The sequence below is a fragment of the Dermacentor andersoni genome, chromosome 3, assembly GCF_023375885.2.
Source record: "Dermacentor andersoni chromosome 3, qqDerAnde1_hic_scaffold, whole genome shotgun sequence".
NCBI lineage: Eukaryota > Metazoa > Arthropoda > Arachnida > Ixodida > Ixodidae > Dermacentor > Dermacentor andersoni.
In genome coordinates this window covers 90,103,925-90,121,518 of record NC_092816.1, presented here as the reverse complement: position 1 = coordinate 90,121,518, position 17,594 = coordinate 90,103,925, and the positions used below count along the sequence as shown (strand labels likewise).

The following is a 17,594-nucleotide window of genomic DNA, read 5'->3' as shown; positions in this document are numbered from 1 at the left end:
AACAACAACAAAAACAACAACAGCAACAACTCAATTATCAAGTTGACAACACTGCAACTAAAAAATATATATATCTCACAATACTTCTAACTCCACCTAAAGATACACCTAAAACGGGCAAAATTGATGTATTATGCGCCGCTCTGAAATATACCACTAATTTGTGAGTATGCTATAACATTGTAGCGACTTCAAGTAAGCTGTAAATTCAAATACCGAATTCGTCCGTTTTAGATGTTCGAACAGATGCAGTGTACGGAACTGCGATAGCTATCTCTCGTGCAGAGTTACATACCTGTAAACTTCGCGCCTCAATTCACTTGAAAACTGAGCGATGCCAGACAGGCGTGTTCTGCTCTTCCGGAGTTGCTAAAATTAATCTTTCTCCTCTCCAATGCGACAAATTTTTACATCCACACCAACACAGCCAGTTGTCCCACGAAAGATCTTCTGCGTTTCGCATGTATTTGGATATCGGGAGTTTGCCCCGTGCTAAAGCTTCCTCTCAGCAGCACGCAGACACGTACCAGGAAAGACGGGGCAGCCGTCTTCGTCTTCGTACAGCGTGTAGGCGCTGCCGTTCCGCGAGCTTCTTCCCAGAGAAGTGCCGGTCAGGTCCTGCGCGACACAAAAAGGGAAATGCAGTTTGTTAGGCGCTGAGATTGGTAACCGAGAAGGGTGCACTGGTTAAGTGGCTGATTTACACTCGGCACAATAAAAGTTGACAGTCAGTTAAGCAACTTTAGCTCATTTGAATGCGAAAGCATTCGGACTTCTCTAATACGTGACGTCATACACTGTCACGTGTCCTTCACAACTTTACTCTAATCGACCTCAATCCACCTTGCTATAACTTGTGCTAACCTTAATCCGCCTTGCTCTAACTTGTACCAAACTTACTCCCCTTTAATCTCCTTATTCACCTTAATGTACGTTAATCAACCTTGCTGTAACTTGTACCAAACTTACTCCACTTTAATCCCCCTTAATTCACCTTGCTCTAATTTGCACGAACCTTAGTCCGCTTTAATTCACCTTCGTTCACTTTACTCCACCTTAAGTCATCTTACTCTAACTTGTTCTATCTTTAATTCTGCATTACTACTGAGGTCATATATAACGCTGATGACGTCACTGATGATGAGGCTCTTTGTTACCTTCTAGTTGCGGACAACGCCGGTTCTTCTGCCTCATGGGACATATAATATGCTTTCACATTAAAAAAAAAAATTGACCTGCCGGCGATAATGAGTTGACGAAGCAATGCTGCACTGAAGCACTAAACTACAGAGATGCCAGCACGTCCATATGCTTTTGTCTGCTATGCACGTGCTCTACCTTTGTCGCGCACGAGATGGTTAAAAAAAAAAAGAAGGTTCTGGAGTGGACATAATGCATTGAAAGTGAAAGCAGGCCGCCGCCATCTTACTCGGGGCACAAAGACAGTCGGGCATGTAGTGTAGAAAAGGAAGCGATTTCTTTTCACTTCCTTCGGGTTTGGGATGGATAATTTCTCCTTACAGATACAACTGAACGTCCATCTTCTTGTCACTGCTTTTAGGAGGAAATTTGAACGCCGTAGCACAAATCGTGGCAGATCTTAATATCAATACTGAGTCAAATAGAGTATTTTATAGAAATAAGCATTTAATTTCCAATTACCCTAGCCTTTACGTAACAAAAAAACGCTTAAGTTTTGAGTGCGCTCCAGCTGGCGCGGTACTCTGCCAAAGGTGTAGTCAGAGAAAGCGCTGGATTCACCTCTGCTGGTAAGAAGTTGCGAGAGCTGCCACAACGGAATCCTAAAGCGAAGCTTCCTGGCCGAGTTCCAGGCATTCTTTTCGTGCGTATCTGGCCTGCAGAACGCCGAACGCGTTTAATGGAATGGCGTCAGCTAGGAACGGTGCAGCGAAGAAGTAGTTACCCGTGAAGATACCGTTAGCCGTAAGCAGACCCATATAACACGTCATCTCCCTTTGTCATCCTTATCAACTCACTGACTGCTTATCTGTCCACATTGGGCGACGTTAAGCGCATGAGTCCTCAGAGATCGGTGGCATTCCGGTCGTGAAGAGACGCCCTAACGGAAAGCGCAACCCGCGATCGACGACCGAAACGCATCGGAGATGTGGCGTGTTTGGCATGGTAATTTTCATTATGTCTACAATGCTACATGTGGGCTGTACATGTGGTCCGAGAGACGAATTTTATTCCACCATCACAACATCTTTCAACAAAGCCTCCATAGAGACTGTTCTCCTTTGACATTTGTTTTGTACCGCCGGTGCAACACATCCATATGGTTTCTGATATTTACATACGTTGCATTGCTTTTGTGTTTCTTTTTCATATGTGTATGTCTATATTATACGTGCATATGTAAATATTTATGTATTCTGCCCCTCCTGCTTAGGCTCCCATTTGGGCCTGCAGTATTGTATAAATAAATAAATAAATAAATAAATAAATAAATAAATTAATTAATTAATTCACCTTCTGCAAGCGAGGGCGTTCAGCCAGTGGTTAAGACGCTCGGCTTCTGAGCGTGGGGTCCTAGGTTCTAAACTCACCACCGCCAACGTTTTTCATTTCAAATTTATTTTGTTACATAGATTAATTTTCTTTATTGCGATTCGTCTTTGCGTGACTGACGGACGGAAGGACAGGTTTCCTCGTTGGATAAGCAGAGATGTACTTACGCATTTAAAATTTACATAAACGCAACCCTAGCGATGGCTTACGCTGCAGCTAGCGTTTAAAAAGAGAACCATACTGAATTGTATCCAATAGTTGCAACAGCACAACGTATCCCAACTGCGTTACGGTCAGACATTATGGAGACAATGGTATTGCAGGTCGGGGGACGCACGGACAGATAGATTCTCTGAGTATCGTTTGTGTTACATAACTCCCCAGACGCAGTGAGCGCAGGCCAAATAGGCGCATAATGTATGTTCCTCATCTCAAGCGGAAACTCCATGACTTGCTGAGAAAAATTTATAACTTCGTTGACAATTCAAATCCAATAACAGAGTTTAATGTATTCTTCACACAGCTTGGAAACGGAGAAGAAGAAGTCCCTCCGAGCGGCCGCTGCTTCTTCGGTGAGATATTCTTTTCTGTTTTCTTCAAGAATTAGTGCTGTGTTGAGACTTCGCTGTTGTCTAGAGAGAACGGACATCCCGTGGGATGCCTGTGTGCTGGAGATCGCGCACAGTATCGCGTGGTTTTGCTGCGCTCCGCAGCCCATCTACGCCTGCCACGGCGGTGGGTGGCAAAGAACACCGGCACGAGCCATATGTCCGACAGCGCATTCCTAGGCGCATGAGTGCCGAAGAATCGGCGCCGCACTCGGAAGTGCCACACCATGCGCCTAATGTCATCAAGCCGGCGACGCTAGTTTTCAACGCTGCCCTACCTTCCAGCGCACCTTCAGTGAATATGGCTGAGACAAGCGAAAGTGAAGCCAAGAAACCACGGGTTGACGACGACAAGACATCTACCTATGAGCTAAGTGAAGATGAAGACATAGACTGCGATGACACACCGTTCTCCTTGGTATCGTATAAAAAGAAGCGGCCTGAGGGAATTCCAGTTGTTTTTCGACCCTCACAGGAAGGGCGCAACTTCTGGCAAGTGAATCCAAACCGCGCTGCGTCGGAAATTGTCTCCGCGGCAAAGGAAAAAGTACAGTCATTCCGCGTGAACAGAGATGGAAGTTTTGCTGTCAACGTTACTTCAGTCTCATCTGCAAGACATCTTCTGTCGATGAGCGAAGTGGCTGGCTTGGGAGTCAAACCATTAATTCCGGCATCTTATACCAAGAATGTCGGCAAGATACGCCATGTGCCAGTTGAGTATACAGAAGAACAACTGGTTGACTTCCTGAAGGACTTTGGCGTGACATCTGCCCGTCGTCAGGCACGCTACAATCGCCAAGAAGATGGAGCGGTAGAATCACGCCCTCTGAGATCTGTCATTCTCCATTTCAGAGAAGATAAACCAATGCCGCAACGAGTGCATCTAGGTTTTACGAGTCATCCCGTAGAAGAATATCACGGCCCTGCTTTGAGATGCTACAACTGCCAGAGATTTGGACATCTATCGAAGAACTGCCGCAGTCCACGTCGCTGCAAGATATGCTCAGAAGACCACGACCATTCAGAGTGCAAGTCTGTGTGTCAGCCAAAGTGTGCCAACTGTGGCGGAAACCATACAGCTTCCTTCTCCGGGTGCCCTCAGAGCAGAGCTGCCTCAAGGTTGCGCAGACATGAGTTGAAATACGGAAGACTGCCTCCTCGAAATGCGCCCCCACCCAACCTTGATGCTGTAAGATGCGCGCCTACAACTGCCAACAAAGAGAAAGAGCAAGTGGTCAATATGAACTATTCTGCAGCTCTAAAGCACTCAGGTCGACAACATTCTGACAGCGAGCGACACGATCCACCTCCAGAGAACACTACTCATCTTGCCCAGGCTTCGAGTGAACTTAGCCGACCTTCTAAACAACGCCCTGTGCCATTGACACAGCAGCCTCACCTAACATCTGAGCGACTACCTCAACATTCGCCTCAACCACATCTGTCATCCCAGCGACCATCTCAGTCAGCTCTTCAGCGACCTGCTTCGAGCACACATGGAGCTTCAGCGTCGTTTGGTGATTACGCGTCTTTACCCGTGGCACAGATGATCCTGCCCGTGCTATTCACAGCTCTGCGTGCAATTCTCAGTGCCATTCCACACGCAAACAACCTTCCAGAGGTAAAAGCACTGCTTTCTATGGAATCGTTGGTGCTTCCACAACCACCAACAGCTCCACTGCAGGCTTACAATGAATAATCGTTATAACAATGTTTTCATATTTCAGTGGAATGCTAATAGCCTTCGAAATAAGTCAGCTGATTTTCGCAAACTACTAGCTCAACATAACTTTCCTGTTCTATGCATACAGGAAGCAGGCGTACGAGATGACTTTCGTCTTTCGAACTATGTTATATATAAATCATCGCGCATTGCTGGAAGTAGTAGAGCGATGTTATGCGTGAGAAAAGACCTGCCGTCCTATTTAATACAGTCGAGCGATTCAAACATACCGGAGTTCGTAGCATGCAAGATATCTTTTAGAAATACAAGCGTCACAGTGATCAGTATTTATCTACAATGTTCTAGCAAAATATCAGTAGACAGCTTGGTGAATGTGTTTGATATCGCAAACTCACATGTGCTGGTTTGTGGGGACTTCAACGCACATAACGTCATCTGGGGCAGTGAATATAATGATTGCCGTGGAAGCATTATAGAGTCTGCCGCAGAAAAAATAATCTGATTGTGTTAAATGACAGCTCTCCAACGTTCTTGCGGGGGTTTCGTTACTCAAGCTGTATAGCTGTTACGCTCTGCTCCCAAGACCTTCTTGATGGTGTTGAATGGTCAACGGACATAGAAACGCACGGTAGTGATCATTTTCCGATCCTGGTCAAACATCGCCTCATACGGAGTGAAGGGACCCGCCGCTACTCAAAGTATACTAATTGGCAAAGTTTTCGGCACCATTTAAGTAATTCATTGGGTGAAAATCCGAACTTTCAAAGTTTTGCAAATACATTGTGTGAGTCCTACAAGAACTGCACAAAGCAAGTCATTGTTCCAAATGAATACGCTGCAGTAGACGGCGAATATGAACGCCTAAGAGCAATTAGAAGGCGCGCAGAACGGGCTTACCGCCGCAGTGGAAAGCTGGACGACTACAAAATGGCACAGAAAGTTCAGTCAACTTCGCGCAGACGCTTATAAAAATTAGGTACAAGAAAATGGCGAGAATACTGCGCGTCGTTGTCTCCGTTTACTCCAGTTCCCAGAATATGGTCCGTTGTCCGATCTTTTAGTGGTCCAGTTACCCAGAGCCATCCCTTTCGAGCCCTTGCCGTAGCTCGAAGCACTCCGGAAACATCTGTTGCTGATGAATTTTGTCAACTTATATCCAGACCAGGAATTCCGTTTACTTGCCTACAATTTGCAAGTTCGACAACACTAGCAGAACAGAACCTTCGTGCGTGCTTTATGTCACAACATCCACAACTTGATTGTGAGTTTAGTTTAAATGAATTGAAAAGTGCTCTTTCGTCATGCCGTACAAAGACAACCGCAGGCCCTGATGGTGTTACGTATGTGATGTTAAAGAACCTAGGTCCAGTAGGAAGAATGACTCTTTTGGAGATATTTAATGATATCTGGATAAGAGAGACTCTACCGGATTCATGGAAATTAGCTCGGGTAATTCCAGTGCTAAAACCAGGAAAGACTCCACTTTGTCTTGACTCCTACCGACCCGTCAGTCTCACAAGCTGTTTTTCCAAGCTAATGGAGAAGATGATAGACAGTCGACTGCAATGGTGGTGTGAACACACACATGTGTTTTCCGACCACATGACCGGTTTTCGACAAAATCGTTGTACAATGGATGCAGTATTAGATATTGCCACATACGTCGAACATGAACGAAGCTGCGGAAATGTGACAGTAGCAGTATTCTTAGACATTCAAAGAGCATTCGACACTGTAAGTCACATACACGTCCTTGCTGGTATGTTAGAGCTTGGCCTACACGGTCGAACGCTGCGATGGGTGTCAAACTTCTTGAAAGATAGAAAAATATTTATGGAAACAATAGAAGGAGAAAGTAATTATCACAGCATCACGCAGGGCGTTCCGCAGGGCAGTGTTCTTAGTCCGTTTTTATTCAATTGTGTCATGGCAGCCTTGCCACAAAAGCTCCCGTCTGGTCTACGGGATTCTCTGTACGCAGATGACATCTGCATATGCGCATCTGGTTCTAATATACAAGACATTCAAACAACGCTGCAAGAGGGCCTTGATAGCATCGACACCTTTTTAAAAGAAAGAGGCATGAGTCTTTCATACGCAAAGACAGCCGTACTTCCTTTCACTAGACGACAGTTGATTAATTTCCAACTTAGGCTTAACGGGCAAGCTTTGATGTTTGTGAAAGAGCATAAATTTCTTGGAGTTATTCTTGACCGCCAACTTACATGGGCTTCACACATCCGCGCAATTGAAAAGCAGACCAATGCAGTAATAAACGTACTTCGGCGACTCGCAGGCACAACGTGGGGGGGATCAGTCTCTTCGCTACTACAAGTTCATAACGCACTCATAAAACAAAAAATTGCTTACTCGGCACCTATTCTCCATGGTTTATCGCAAACTTCTGAGGAACGTCTTCAACGTTTACTAGCAAGGGGGCTGCGAGTGTGTCTTGGGGTCCAGCAGGCTACCTCGAGTTCTTTAGTAATTGCTGAAGCTCGTCACCCCCCATTTCCAGTCATACGAACGGTTGAAACATGCCGACATATTTATCGCATCTTAACCCAACACGAGAAGCATCCATTAAACCTTGCGCTCACCGAAAGAAACAAAAGCAAAATTCACGATGTTGTTCGAGAACATAAAACATTATTACCAAGATTTGAATTATGCAAAGTGGATGTTAGTTACCCTCCCTGGATGTTAACATACCCTAAAATAGAGTTATCGGTTGACGGGATTATATCTAAGAGAGACATGTTCATAGTAGCCGCACAGCAACTGGCACTCTACCAAATTTACTCATTATATCCCCAGTACATCCACGTTTATACAGATGGTTCGTGTCATAAAAATTCCTCGACTTCAGCATTCGTCATTCCACATTTAGCGCTAGAGCAAACATTTAAATTATCCCGGGAGACATCTTCCACCATGGCAGAACTATTTGCAATCCTGTGTGCTTTGCGTTTCATAACTTTAGAAAAACATTCGCAAAAATGGGTTATCTTTAGCGATTCGCAAGCCGCTCTCTCATTACTACAGAGCAATAAGAAAAATTCTTTGAACACTTCGATATTGTATGAGACGCTCAAAGAACTTACAAAAGCAAGCGCAATGAACCACGTAATTGCATTTCAGTGGATTCCTGGGCACTGCAATATTCCTGGTAATACTGCAGCGGACGCAGCTGCGAATCGAGCGCACAATAACGCAGAGACAACCAATCTTCCCCTATTGCGTAGTGAAGTCCGTCTGAACCTGAGACAGATTTCTTGTCGTCTCAGCAAAACTACGTGGTTTGACCAGCAAACTAAGAACTCGGAGTTATACTCAATAGACCCATATATAAACTTATCAATGCCGGAAACTCTAATAGACAACAGAAAATTTGAAACTTTGGTACACCGGCTGCGTCTTGGTACTGCATTTACGAGACACTTCTTGTACAGAATAAAACGTGTCTCTAGTCCGCAGTGTTCTTGTGGCCATCCAGATGAAGATGTGCATCATCTTCTTCTCGAGTGCTCGAAATACGATACACAAAGAGCGGTACTGCAAGCTAATTTGTTTATATTAGACAGAAGACCATTCACTCTAAAAAAGATACTTGGCCCATGGCCAACTGCAAGCCTTCAAAAAAGAGCGCTTCTTGCTCTGAAAAAGTTTTTAGAGGAGACCAACATTTTGGGAAAATATTAAGTATTGGATGATCCGAATACGCTAAATGAGTTACATAAACGTTGTTCGTGGTGCATAGTTGGTTATTGTGGTGATCGCAACTTTTACGCAATACGTATAATTCTGTCCTGTACTTGGAGTGTATTACAAGTGTTGTTGTGTGTTTTGGCTGTTCAAAACATCGGACTTCATATATGCGTACGTGGACTGAACTCATGCACAGAACTTTGCGACTCATGTACTGTTGGACTGTATATTTTTTACTGATCCGGTGTTCTACTGAGTGTTATAATTAGTGTCGCTATCTCCCTTTTTGCGCAAATTTGTTTCGTCTGCCAGGTGACAAGGAGTAGCCGGTGCCACCACATAAAGGCGCCAACCTCTCTTAACATTCACTTCAATAAAAAAAAAAAATAACGAAACAGACAATAACATATATCTGCCAAATGTGAGAACCAACGCTTATAAGCAACTGGTCGAGTCAGTACAAGCGATCGCATTTTCACTTTATACTGTCGCTAAACCTCCCCAATGGCAATTGGTTGCCCAAAAACACTTTTTTAAAACTCTACCTTCGAAGTTTGCTCGACGGCTAAGTGAAAGCAACGATGATACAGCCTGTCTTCGCCAGAGTAAACCTCTTAATCAGCATTGCTTAAAAAAAATAGAGGATGGTAATTGTGCTTTCTGGCTAAGTATTGAATGATGTTACCACTTTACAAGGGTGTACAATGTCCGCTGTCAACAACATTGCAAATGACGACCGGTCGCACTGAGTCCTTCTCATTAAGTGGTTGCGGAAAATGGCGCCTCTTCCTCTTCACAATCTCTCGTTCTCTCGTTGCCTGGACTCGACCAGGAAATCACGTATTTTATCTGCTCTCACTGGAGCTACCGATAGCGGCGGCTCGTTAAGGAAACCTGGGCAGGTACGCCTGACGGCACGCCTAGCATGCCAGTGCGGATGGGATTTGACGGAAAATGACATTATATGCACAGTGCGCAGTCCCCAGATGCACGACATGCACAAAGCAGACCACAACAATCAATGAACTATTCTCACTGAGATCGGTGTCTCTCAGGAAGTCTAATACTACCGGCTGGACCAATCTCGCGACGAATGTAGACGTCAATTCGATTAGCATCGAACCATCGTAGCGACACACCTGTATTACCACCGCTGAAATGCGTCATGTATCAGGCCTGTATTCAGCCCTCTCTCTCTCTCTCTCTCTCTCTCTCTTTGATGGTGATGACGATATTGATGATAATGATGATGATGTGTTGGCATCCCCTTTGAAACGGTGCAGTGAAAAATAGTCACCCATCCCGTTTGGTTTATTCAGGTATGGTACACACTTTTTTCATTCTAGCGTTTTTGTGTACATATTTTTAATCTTGTTTTCTTACTTCCTCAAAACTTCTCTATTTACGTGGTACCGCTGCCTGTGCCTGTAACGGATCCGCTCGTATCGATCTCTTTCCTTTTTCTCCGCCAATACTTTCCCGCATCCCTCGCCGCGCCATCTGGCGTCAGCCGCTTCAAACTCAGCGTGTGGTGCGTGCCTCACTATATATTCACACAAGATTGTCCAAATGAATATGACCCGGGTTTGATTTCGCCGGTGACCGGAGAACTCCTGAGGGTCTTTTTTTCATTTATTTATTTTTCGTCTGTAATTGAAAAGCGGCGTACATACAAGTGGCGCATGCCCAAACAAGAATGTCTGAACATTTGTGACGGGTATTCTATTCCACTAAGCCCCGAAGAAATACTAAATAATTAATGTTTTTTGTCACTGACCGATAGCAGTCACTTCTTTGTCCCCGACACATCAGGCCTGGCTCCTACTGAGAGCTTTCAAATGTAACTTGTCACACATCGCGAAATAATGCCCTCCGGACTACATTACGTTTCAAGCAGTGTTTCACGGTAGTAAAAATAACAGAACGAACAGTAAAAATTGTCCAGATGAGTGACGGATGAAAACACAAGGTGGATCTGGTGGCGCAGCCACACGATCTACGCACTCATGGCGAGCAGGATATAGCGCGGCGGACCCCTTTGGCGCGAGCAACTTCAGATATATATATATATATATATATATATATATATATATATATATATATATATACAGGGGGGGGGAACGAAAACCTCACTTAGATTTCCCACCACGTATCCGTCAATTACACGCCGTGTATATGTATATCATTTACCTCTGACCCCTAGAGGCTGACGGCCGCAGCTCGACAAGCTCCTCCTCTTCCGCTGCCAAGTACATCCCCTCGTCGTTATTACTCCCACGATCGCTAGCGATTACAGCAGGCACTCCCGGGCTACGTACACGAAGTAGCCGCAGCAGCAAAAACCCATCAAGGAATGGGGGGGGTCTCTGCACTTGCCGGAGGTGGTCGGTAGCCCCCGGGCTCGGGATGAGCCGTATACGATCATTCCCGTGGGAATCGTCGCTCCTGCTGTCGCGATAGCGCCCCCTGCGGCGGCGACCAACAGGGCGGCGACAGGTTTTCCGGTCAACCCGCACCCCGGCCGGCGCGGTCAACAGCGTCCCCACCTCTTCCCGCCACTTTCACGGCGAAGGAGAAGGGTATTACAAGCGACGTAAGTTACACACGCACCGGTCCCTTGCGAGATGTCCACTCTCGGCTGTGTTCCGCACAACCTTGCGTTATTATTTTCTTTTTTTTTTTGGCTCTTGTTTCCCGATTCTAGGGTATGTTGCTTGTTTCGTATGAACGCTTCCTGCAATGCACGAGAGAGTGTATACATAGACCGTTGCACAAGCGTATATAGGCAGGTTCGTACAAAGGCTCCTGAGGTATAGTGCAGGCTCACATGATTGCACGTACATATTCTTCGTTTCTTCCCGCTTTTCGTCTTTTGTTTCTTCTCCTTCCTTTTCGCCTCGTTAATGTGAATTGCCGGTGTTGGTACGAGAAACGCAACAAGATTGCGCACGTGATCGTCGTTGACGTTCTCGTTTTTTCCTTGCTCTTTTGCATTTTCGCTGATGCCTCGTGACGTTGCATTAGTTTTTACAAGTGGGCAGCACAAGGGCTTCACCTGACGCCTTCCAAGGTGGTTAATCTAAACGCTCATATTACACGGCGTGTTACACGATCCTATTCAGTGAATGCACCCGAAGTGGCCGACGTTGCAGTTGACATCGCTCCAGTTGTGCACCGTCATCGCTGTCGTTAATTGCTGCTGACGGCACGTGATGCAACGAGGACAATCGTTTTATCTTGAGCGGCGAGAACATAGCGCACACGAAAAAGAAAAAGAAAGAAAGAACTGCACCGAAGCGGAAGTAGGTTTCGCGACGTGGAACTCTCTGACTCTGCTAAGGCAACTGTGAGAACGCCATGTCCCGCATTCATACAACAAGAAAGAAAGAAAGAAAGAAAGAAAGAAAGAAAGAAAGAAAGAAAGAAAGAAAGAAAGAAAGAAAATTAAGCCCTGTAATCAAAAGCAAAGTTGGGGCGTAAGGATTTCTAAGACGGACTGCTGTTAAGGGCTGTAGTTGGCGAATTAGCAAATAAATAGAACTTCAATGACCTGGCACGTTTTATTACAGAAAAACAAATGAAGCGAAAACAACTGATGATGAGACCTTGTCCAAGCTGTGAAGAAATACCAGCAAACCTTACACCATCGCGCCCTTGATATTCCTGCGAATCATTACTAGGATAGTAAGTATAACGCACAGATTCTTGCTCGCCCGCCCACCTGCATTGCTATAGTGCGGGTATATTGAGGCAATGGAGCCACTTATTTCGAAGCAAAACATTCTTTGCCTACTTTCCTGCGTTTCGCGCGGCTGCCTAGCAACTGGGCCGGTTGCTATCGCGACGGGTATATTTGTGGGCATATATATAAAGTAGGGTTATACAAAAGTACCCGCAATGTGGCCCTTGTGTGTTACCAAATATTTTCTTGTTCTTCGTAACAAGAAAATAACTTCATGCGCAAAACATGAACATATAATGTCGTATGTGTTCAGGTTGTGTTTTTGTCCCTTCTTTCAGACAGAGTGAGCACTCGAGAAAGGTTTATTCATTTGTAATCCCAAACGTAGACCTAACTTGATATTTCTTCTTGCGCCTGCGTGTCCCTTAATATCAGCTGTTTAGGCATGGAGAGAAGTAATTAACTGAAAATGAGACATCCGCCCTTCTGCCTGCCATCTGCTAGCCGCCTGGTTAGCTCAGATGGTAGAGTGGCTGCGCCGGAAAGGCGGTGGTCCCAGGTTAGAGTCCCGGACCAGGACGAATTTTTCTTCAACTACAAGGCTTTTCTTTCGAAGAACCCATACGGGTTCCTCGAACAACTGTTCTTCGAAGGTTCCTCGAACAATTGTAGCAATTGCTACAATTGAGTGGATGTTTCATTTTCACTTAATCGGCTGTTTATTCATCTCTTTCAACTTAATATCAGCGTTGGTCCTTATCGCGACTCATGACATCGCTATACTTCGGTTCGGTAGCCGTATGCTCTGAAAGCAAAGCCGAGACGAAATAACACATTGTGTATGTGCAAGACAATAAACAGCGTGACAAAGGCAAGTTGCCTCGCGTAAGTATATCTACAAAGTGCAGGGAACTATAAAAGCAAAAGGAGATTCTAGACGATTGTTTCCTTTCCTAACTGCTCTTAAAGAGATTTTTGTTGTTCTTATTATTAGGAAGGATTTACTGCCAGGGAAACGACATTTTCACAAGCGATGGTTGTTGTGCGCGCAGCGTAGTGCACGCTCAGGTGGAAACACGTCATCAATGTTCAAATGTAGACCGTGATTGTTTATCTGTGCTTCCTTTCTCTCTCTCTCTCTCTCTCTCTCTCTCTCTACTTTCCTATCACTTTACCTCCCCCTCCGCTCTCTCCCCAGCGTAGAGTGGCGAACCGGATCTTCTCGTCTGGTTAACCTCCCCGCCTTTCGTCTCTCTATCTCTCGCTGTACCAGCCAAACTGTGGCGTAAAAGCTTGCTTAAGTTCATTAGTTCCCCTTTATCTGAACTATAGAACATCGGCTACCCTCGCTTGCTCTCTAACCCAACGGCTAAGTACATGCCTTATTTCATAACGCATATCAAATTTCATACCATCACTCGTGCCGTGTTAATTCCTTAGTAAGGCTTCATATTTAGCCGCTTGTGCATAAGGCTGCCTCATCATGAATTCAGGAAACCATGGGCGTTACGTTAAGCTAGTGGGTTCGAAACACTTTCGTCTTCCCTGGCTACATCAACTCCTCTATACCTTAATCTTCCACTTGATTTCAAAGAATACGACAGCTTCAGTAGAAAATCACGAGGCGACAGAACACCTTAACGTGAAGCTCAGGACTCATTTCCCGCTCTAAAAAAAAATGTATTACTTACACAAAAATGGTAACTGGAGTATTGGTGCCAAAATGCTTCCCGACTGCGCTCGAAAGGCTGAGAATTCCGTCACCTTTAGCGCACCGGAGAAAACAACTTTCGCCCGCAGTCTCGTATTTCCAGAACCAACCCTTCTTGGACGAGGGGAAGATTCATTCGCTCACCGACTGACTAGGAGTGAGCGACGCTGGCGCGATTTCAAGAGTGTAGGGCACGCGTCAACTCGCCACGAACACACCGGCATCACGGCGGCAAAGAAGCCGCCTTGAAAGCTGCGGCGTTATTAGCGCAGCCCCTGCCGACTCCATACCCTTCATATTTCTTCTTCACATTTCCGGAACTCTAATCTGCGTTTCTCGCCTCAACGTGAGGAATCCAATTACCCATCCAGCGCGCCCACTTTGCGAGCGTGTTCCTACTGTTGATTCCCGTCTGTAGCACGTGCGGTGCCCAAGCCGCACTCTTTTCAGATAGATCTGGCCGACAAAAAAATCGACGCCGCTCCAAGCCAACTTCATCTGGTCACGGCGCGAAATATGAAAGCATCTATGCGGCGCCGCTGTCACGTGCCATGCTCCGCGATGCGTCTGTCATCCCTACGCTTGCTTTAACTAAACAGTTGCCGGCGGAAGTCGCGCAAACTGTGCATTGCGAATGCATCACGATCCGGCTTGCATCGGCCGGGGCGTCCCGAAGTCTAAAAACGTCGGTCCCCTCAATCGCATACGCCAAGTCAAAGTACGTGACTCGGTTTTTCAGAGCGGCTCGACCGGGACTTCTCGCGGTAGTTCTGAGCAGCGCCTCGAAATATGCTACTCTTTCTATTGCTACGCTGAAAAAAATAAATAAATAAAGGGCGATACTGGAACGTTAGTTGTACGCACGTACCCCGTAGCCGCGCGGGTTATTTACTTTGCTCCCTGGTTTCAGTGCGGAAATCCATTAGGCAAGGTAACTCCCTGCTTCGACTTCTACAGCGTCGCGTCAGCCTAACCTTAACCTAACGTAGCTCAAAATGACACGGCAGACTGGATACTTCTGGATACTGGGTGCCACCTAAATTTTCTTTACGCGAGCAGGGTCGACCTCTGCTCGTATCACACTGAACACCCAAGTTCAGAATTAAAAAGTAAGAAAGAAAGAAAGAAAGAAAGAAAGAAAGAAAGAAAGAAAGAAAGAAAGGAAGAAGCAAAACACACAATTCGCGCGGCTAGACTACGAACGTGAGTCACACGCATTCAACCATCGTGCAAAGAAGTTTCACTTCTCAACGCGTGTGGCCTCAGCAATTGGTCGCGCTTACTGCCCCAAGCACGAAACCGTGGAGATCGAACTCGCTTGCATTGCAAATGAGGGCGCCCGGTACTGTGTAAAGTTCTGGCCCATTATGCGTAGCTGCGCACAAAACTCATCGCGCAACTTTCTCTCAGACTTGTAAACTTTTTTCCGCTACCTAAGCCTTCAGTGCATTTTCGCAAAGGGTGTGGAAGAAATATCTGCTCGTGAGAAAGGCACCAAAACCGGAAAGTTCAGACCGGTATCTCCTCGACTTTCACGCAGTTTCGCTATTCAGTGGACTATGATTGGGAAAGCTGTTTCCCTTAAAGAAGACGTTCAGAATATGAGCACGGTCCACTGAGAAATGCGATTGCTGTGAATGCAGCGTCTTACAGAGAGATAAAGGCAAATGAAAGAAAGGGAGGTTAACCAGAGGATATCTCCGATTGGCTACTCTGTAGCGGGGAAGGGGGAAAATTGTTACCTAAGCAAATGAAGACAAGCTATTAGGTCGCTTAAAGCAATTTCCAAGGGTAAAAAAAAAAAAAATATCGCTAAAGAGCGCATAAGACATAGAATCACAAGTCGAAAGCTGAGCTGCGTTGGCAAGTGAGTGAGTGAGTGAGTGAGTGAGTGAGTGAGTGAGTGAGTGAGTGAGTGAGTGAGTGAGTGAGTGAGTGAGTGAGTGAGTGAGTGAGTGAGTGAGTGAGTGAGTGAGTGAGTGAGTGAGTGAGTGAGTGAGTGAGTGAGTGAGTGAGTGAGTGAAAAGTCGGACGCTGTGGCGGCGTTCATTATAAAATTTTTATACATGTGCTGCCCAAAAAGCGATAAGACTCCCGAACTGCGATAGGGAGCGAAGCGACGTAACTAAAACCGAGAAAAGATTCCTTTTCACACCCCTACGCTTGAAACTTGTGCATCCCAGTACGAACATTCATTACATGCAGTAATACTAATTCTCATTCCTCCGAAAACCCATTCACAGTCGCCAGAGAACGTCAGCCTGATATCAGGGTTCCGAGTGACTCACTGCATGCAACTATGTACACTCATAGTTCGGGCCCTCGGGACATTCGGAAGGAGCGACACGGGTCATCAAGGTCGAGTAGCGTCGCCTTGTTTGCTCTGCGCCCAAACTGAAGCAGCCACTACCGCTTCGGGCGATGGAAGAGGGGGTCGAGAAGTGAGGTTAGCGCCGCTCTTCTCGTTTCTCCTTCTCAAATGAACGGCCGCTCGCGCGGGCAAAGGGCCGGGAGGCAGCTTAAAGCAGAGAGGAAACCTCAAAGGAGCACATCATCCTCAGGCTTCCCTCCGTAATACCCTCCTCGCTTGTCGCAGCTTCATTCAATCACCTCTCTCTGTCTCTCTCTCTCTGCGTGTAGCTCCCCGCGCCCCCTCCAAAGCGAATTCAAGGCAAGCGTGAGAAAATAAACTGTCGATGCCGTCTGGGAACATGGCATCGTGCTCTTATCGTTCGTGCTGCGTCGTTTCGCTTCTGCATCTTTTTCGGGTCTTCTATTTATTGCCTTTCTTCGACGACTGTGTGTGTTCCCTTCAGTGCTGCGCTCGGGAACTAATGAAAACGCGAGAGGAAGAGGCGGGATTTAAAGCGCCCCAATTGTCTCGCTCGAGCGGCTGCTGGGCTTGAAACCTGAGAAGAAACACAAAGCCCCCGTGCGGATGGCTGTGCAGCAAAGCGGGCGGGGAATAAGGAAGCCAGCCGAAGAGAAGCGAGGAAAGAATGCGGCAGAAAGAAACGTGACTGAACGACCACGCGTGTGAGCCGCCTTCGCTGAAATGGTCGTTTCATTAACTGAGTTTACAATCAAAGCAATGCGCGCATTCTTCGGTCGTGCCATTGAATTGCAACGTTTCATTTCCGAATAGTTTCCCTCGAAAAAAAAAAAAATAAAGCTGGTGTTATGGCGTTCGTTTCTTTTCTTTCATCTCGCTTAAATTCTTGTTGCGCATCGACGCCGAAAAAATGCGAGCTGCATTTGTCACGCCATTGCTTCTGTTTCTTTTTTCGCTTCGTTCTTGAATGAAAAAGCGTAGCGTGTGCGTCGTAAGCACAAGTATTTGCGCATTATAAGTGTTCCTCATGCGCGCGCATTTGTGTGCGCGTGCGTGCGTGTAAATAAAGGTGTGTACTTGCTTTGCATTCACCGCCCTACTTATTGGTGGGCATTGCAATCCATCGGCAGGCAAATCCGTGGAGAACATTCTGTGGCGACGAAGGGTAAGCTGCAATGGGAGGGGCTTCTGCGCATGTTTTACCGCGTCAAGTCGCGCAGAGATGACAACGCTTTCGGTTGCACAAAAGGGATACTAAGTCAGCGTATATCTTCCACGCGCGATGGCTTCGCATTTGGCCCATCCGCGGAAGAGAAGAAAAAAAAACACTGAAGAAG

General features: G+C 46.1%; 1 protein-coding gene across 4 annotated transcripts in view; it reads right to left on the bottom strand.

Moving 5' to 3' along the window:
* The window catches only part of LOC126542456 (uncharacterized), a 581,200-nt gene that overhangs the window by 398,473 nt on the left and 165,133 nt on the right, over positions 1-17,594 (bottom strand). For all 4 annotated transcript variants that reach the window (XM_050189555.2, XM_050189564.3, XM_072287251.1 and 1 more), the window contains exon 2: positions 528-618. In XM_050189555.2, coding sequence (XP_050045512.1) covers positions 528-618 — 91 coding nt within the window. The remainder of the gene's footprint in view (positions 1-527; positions 619-17,594) is intronic.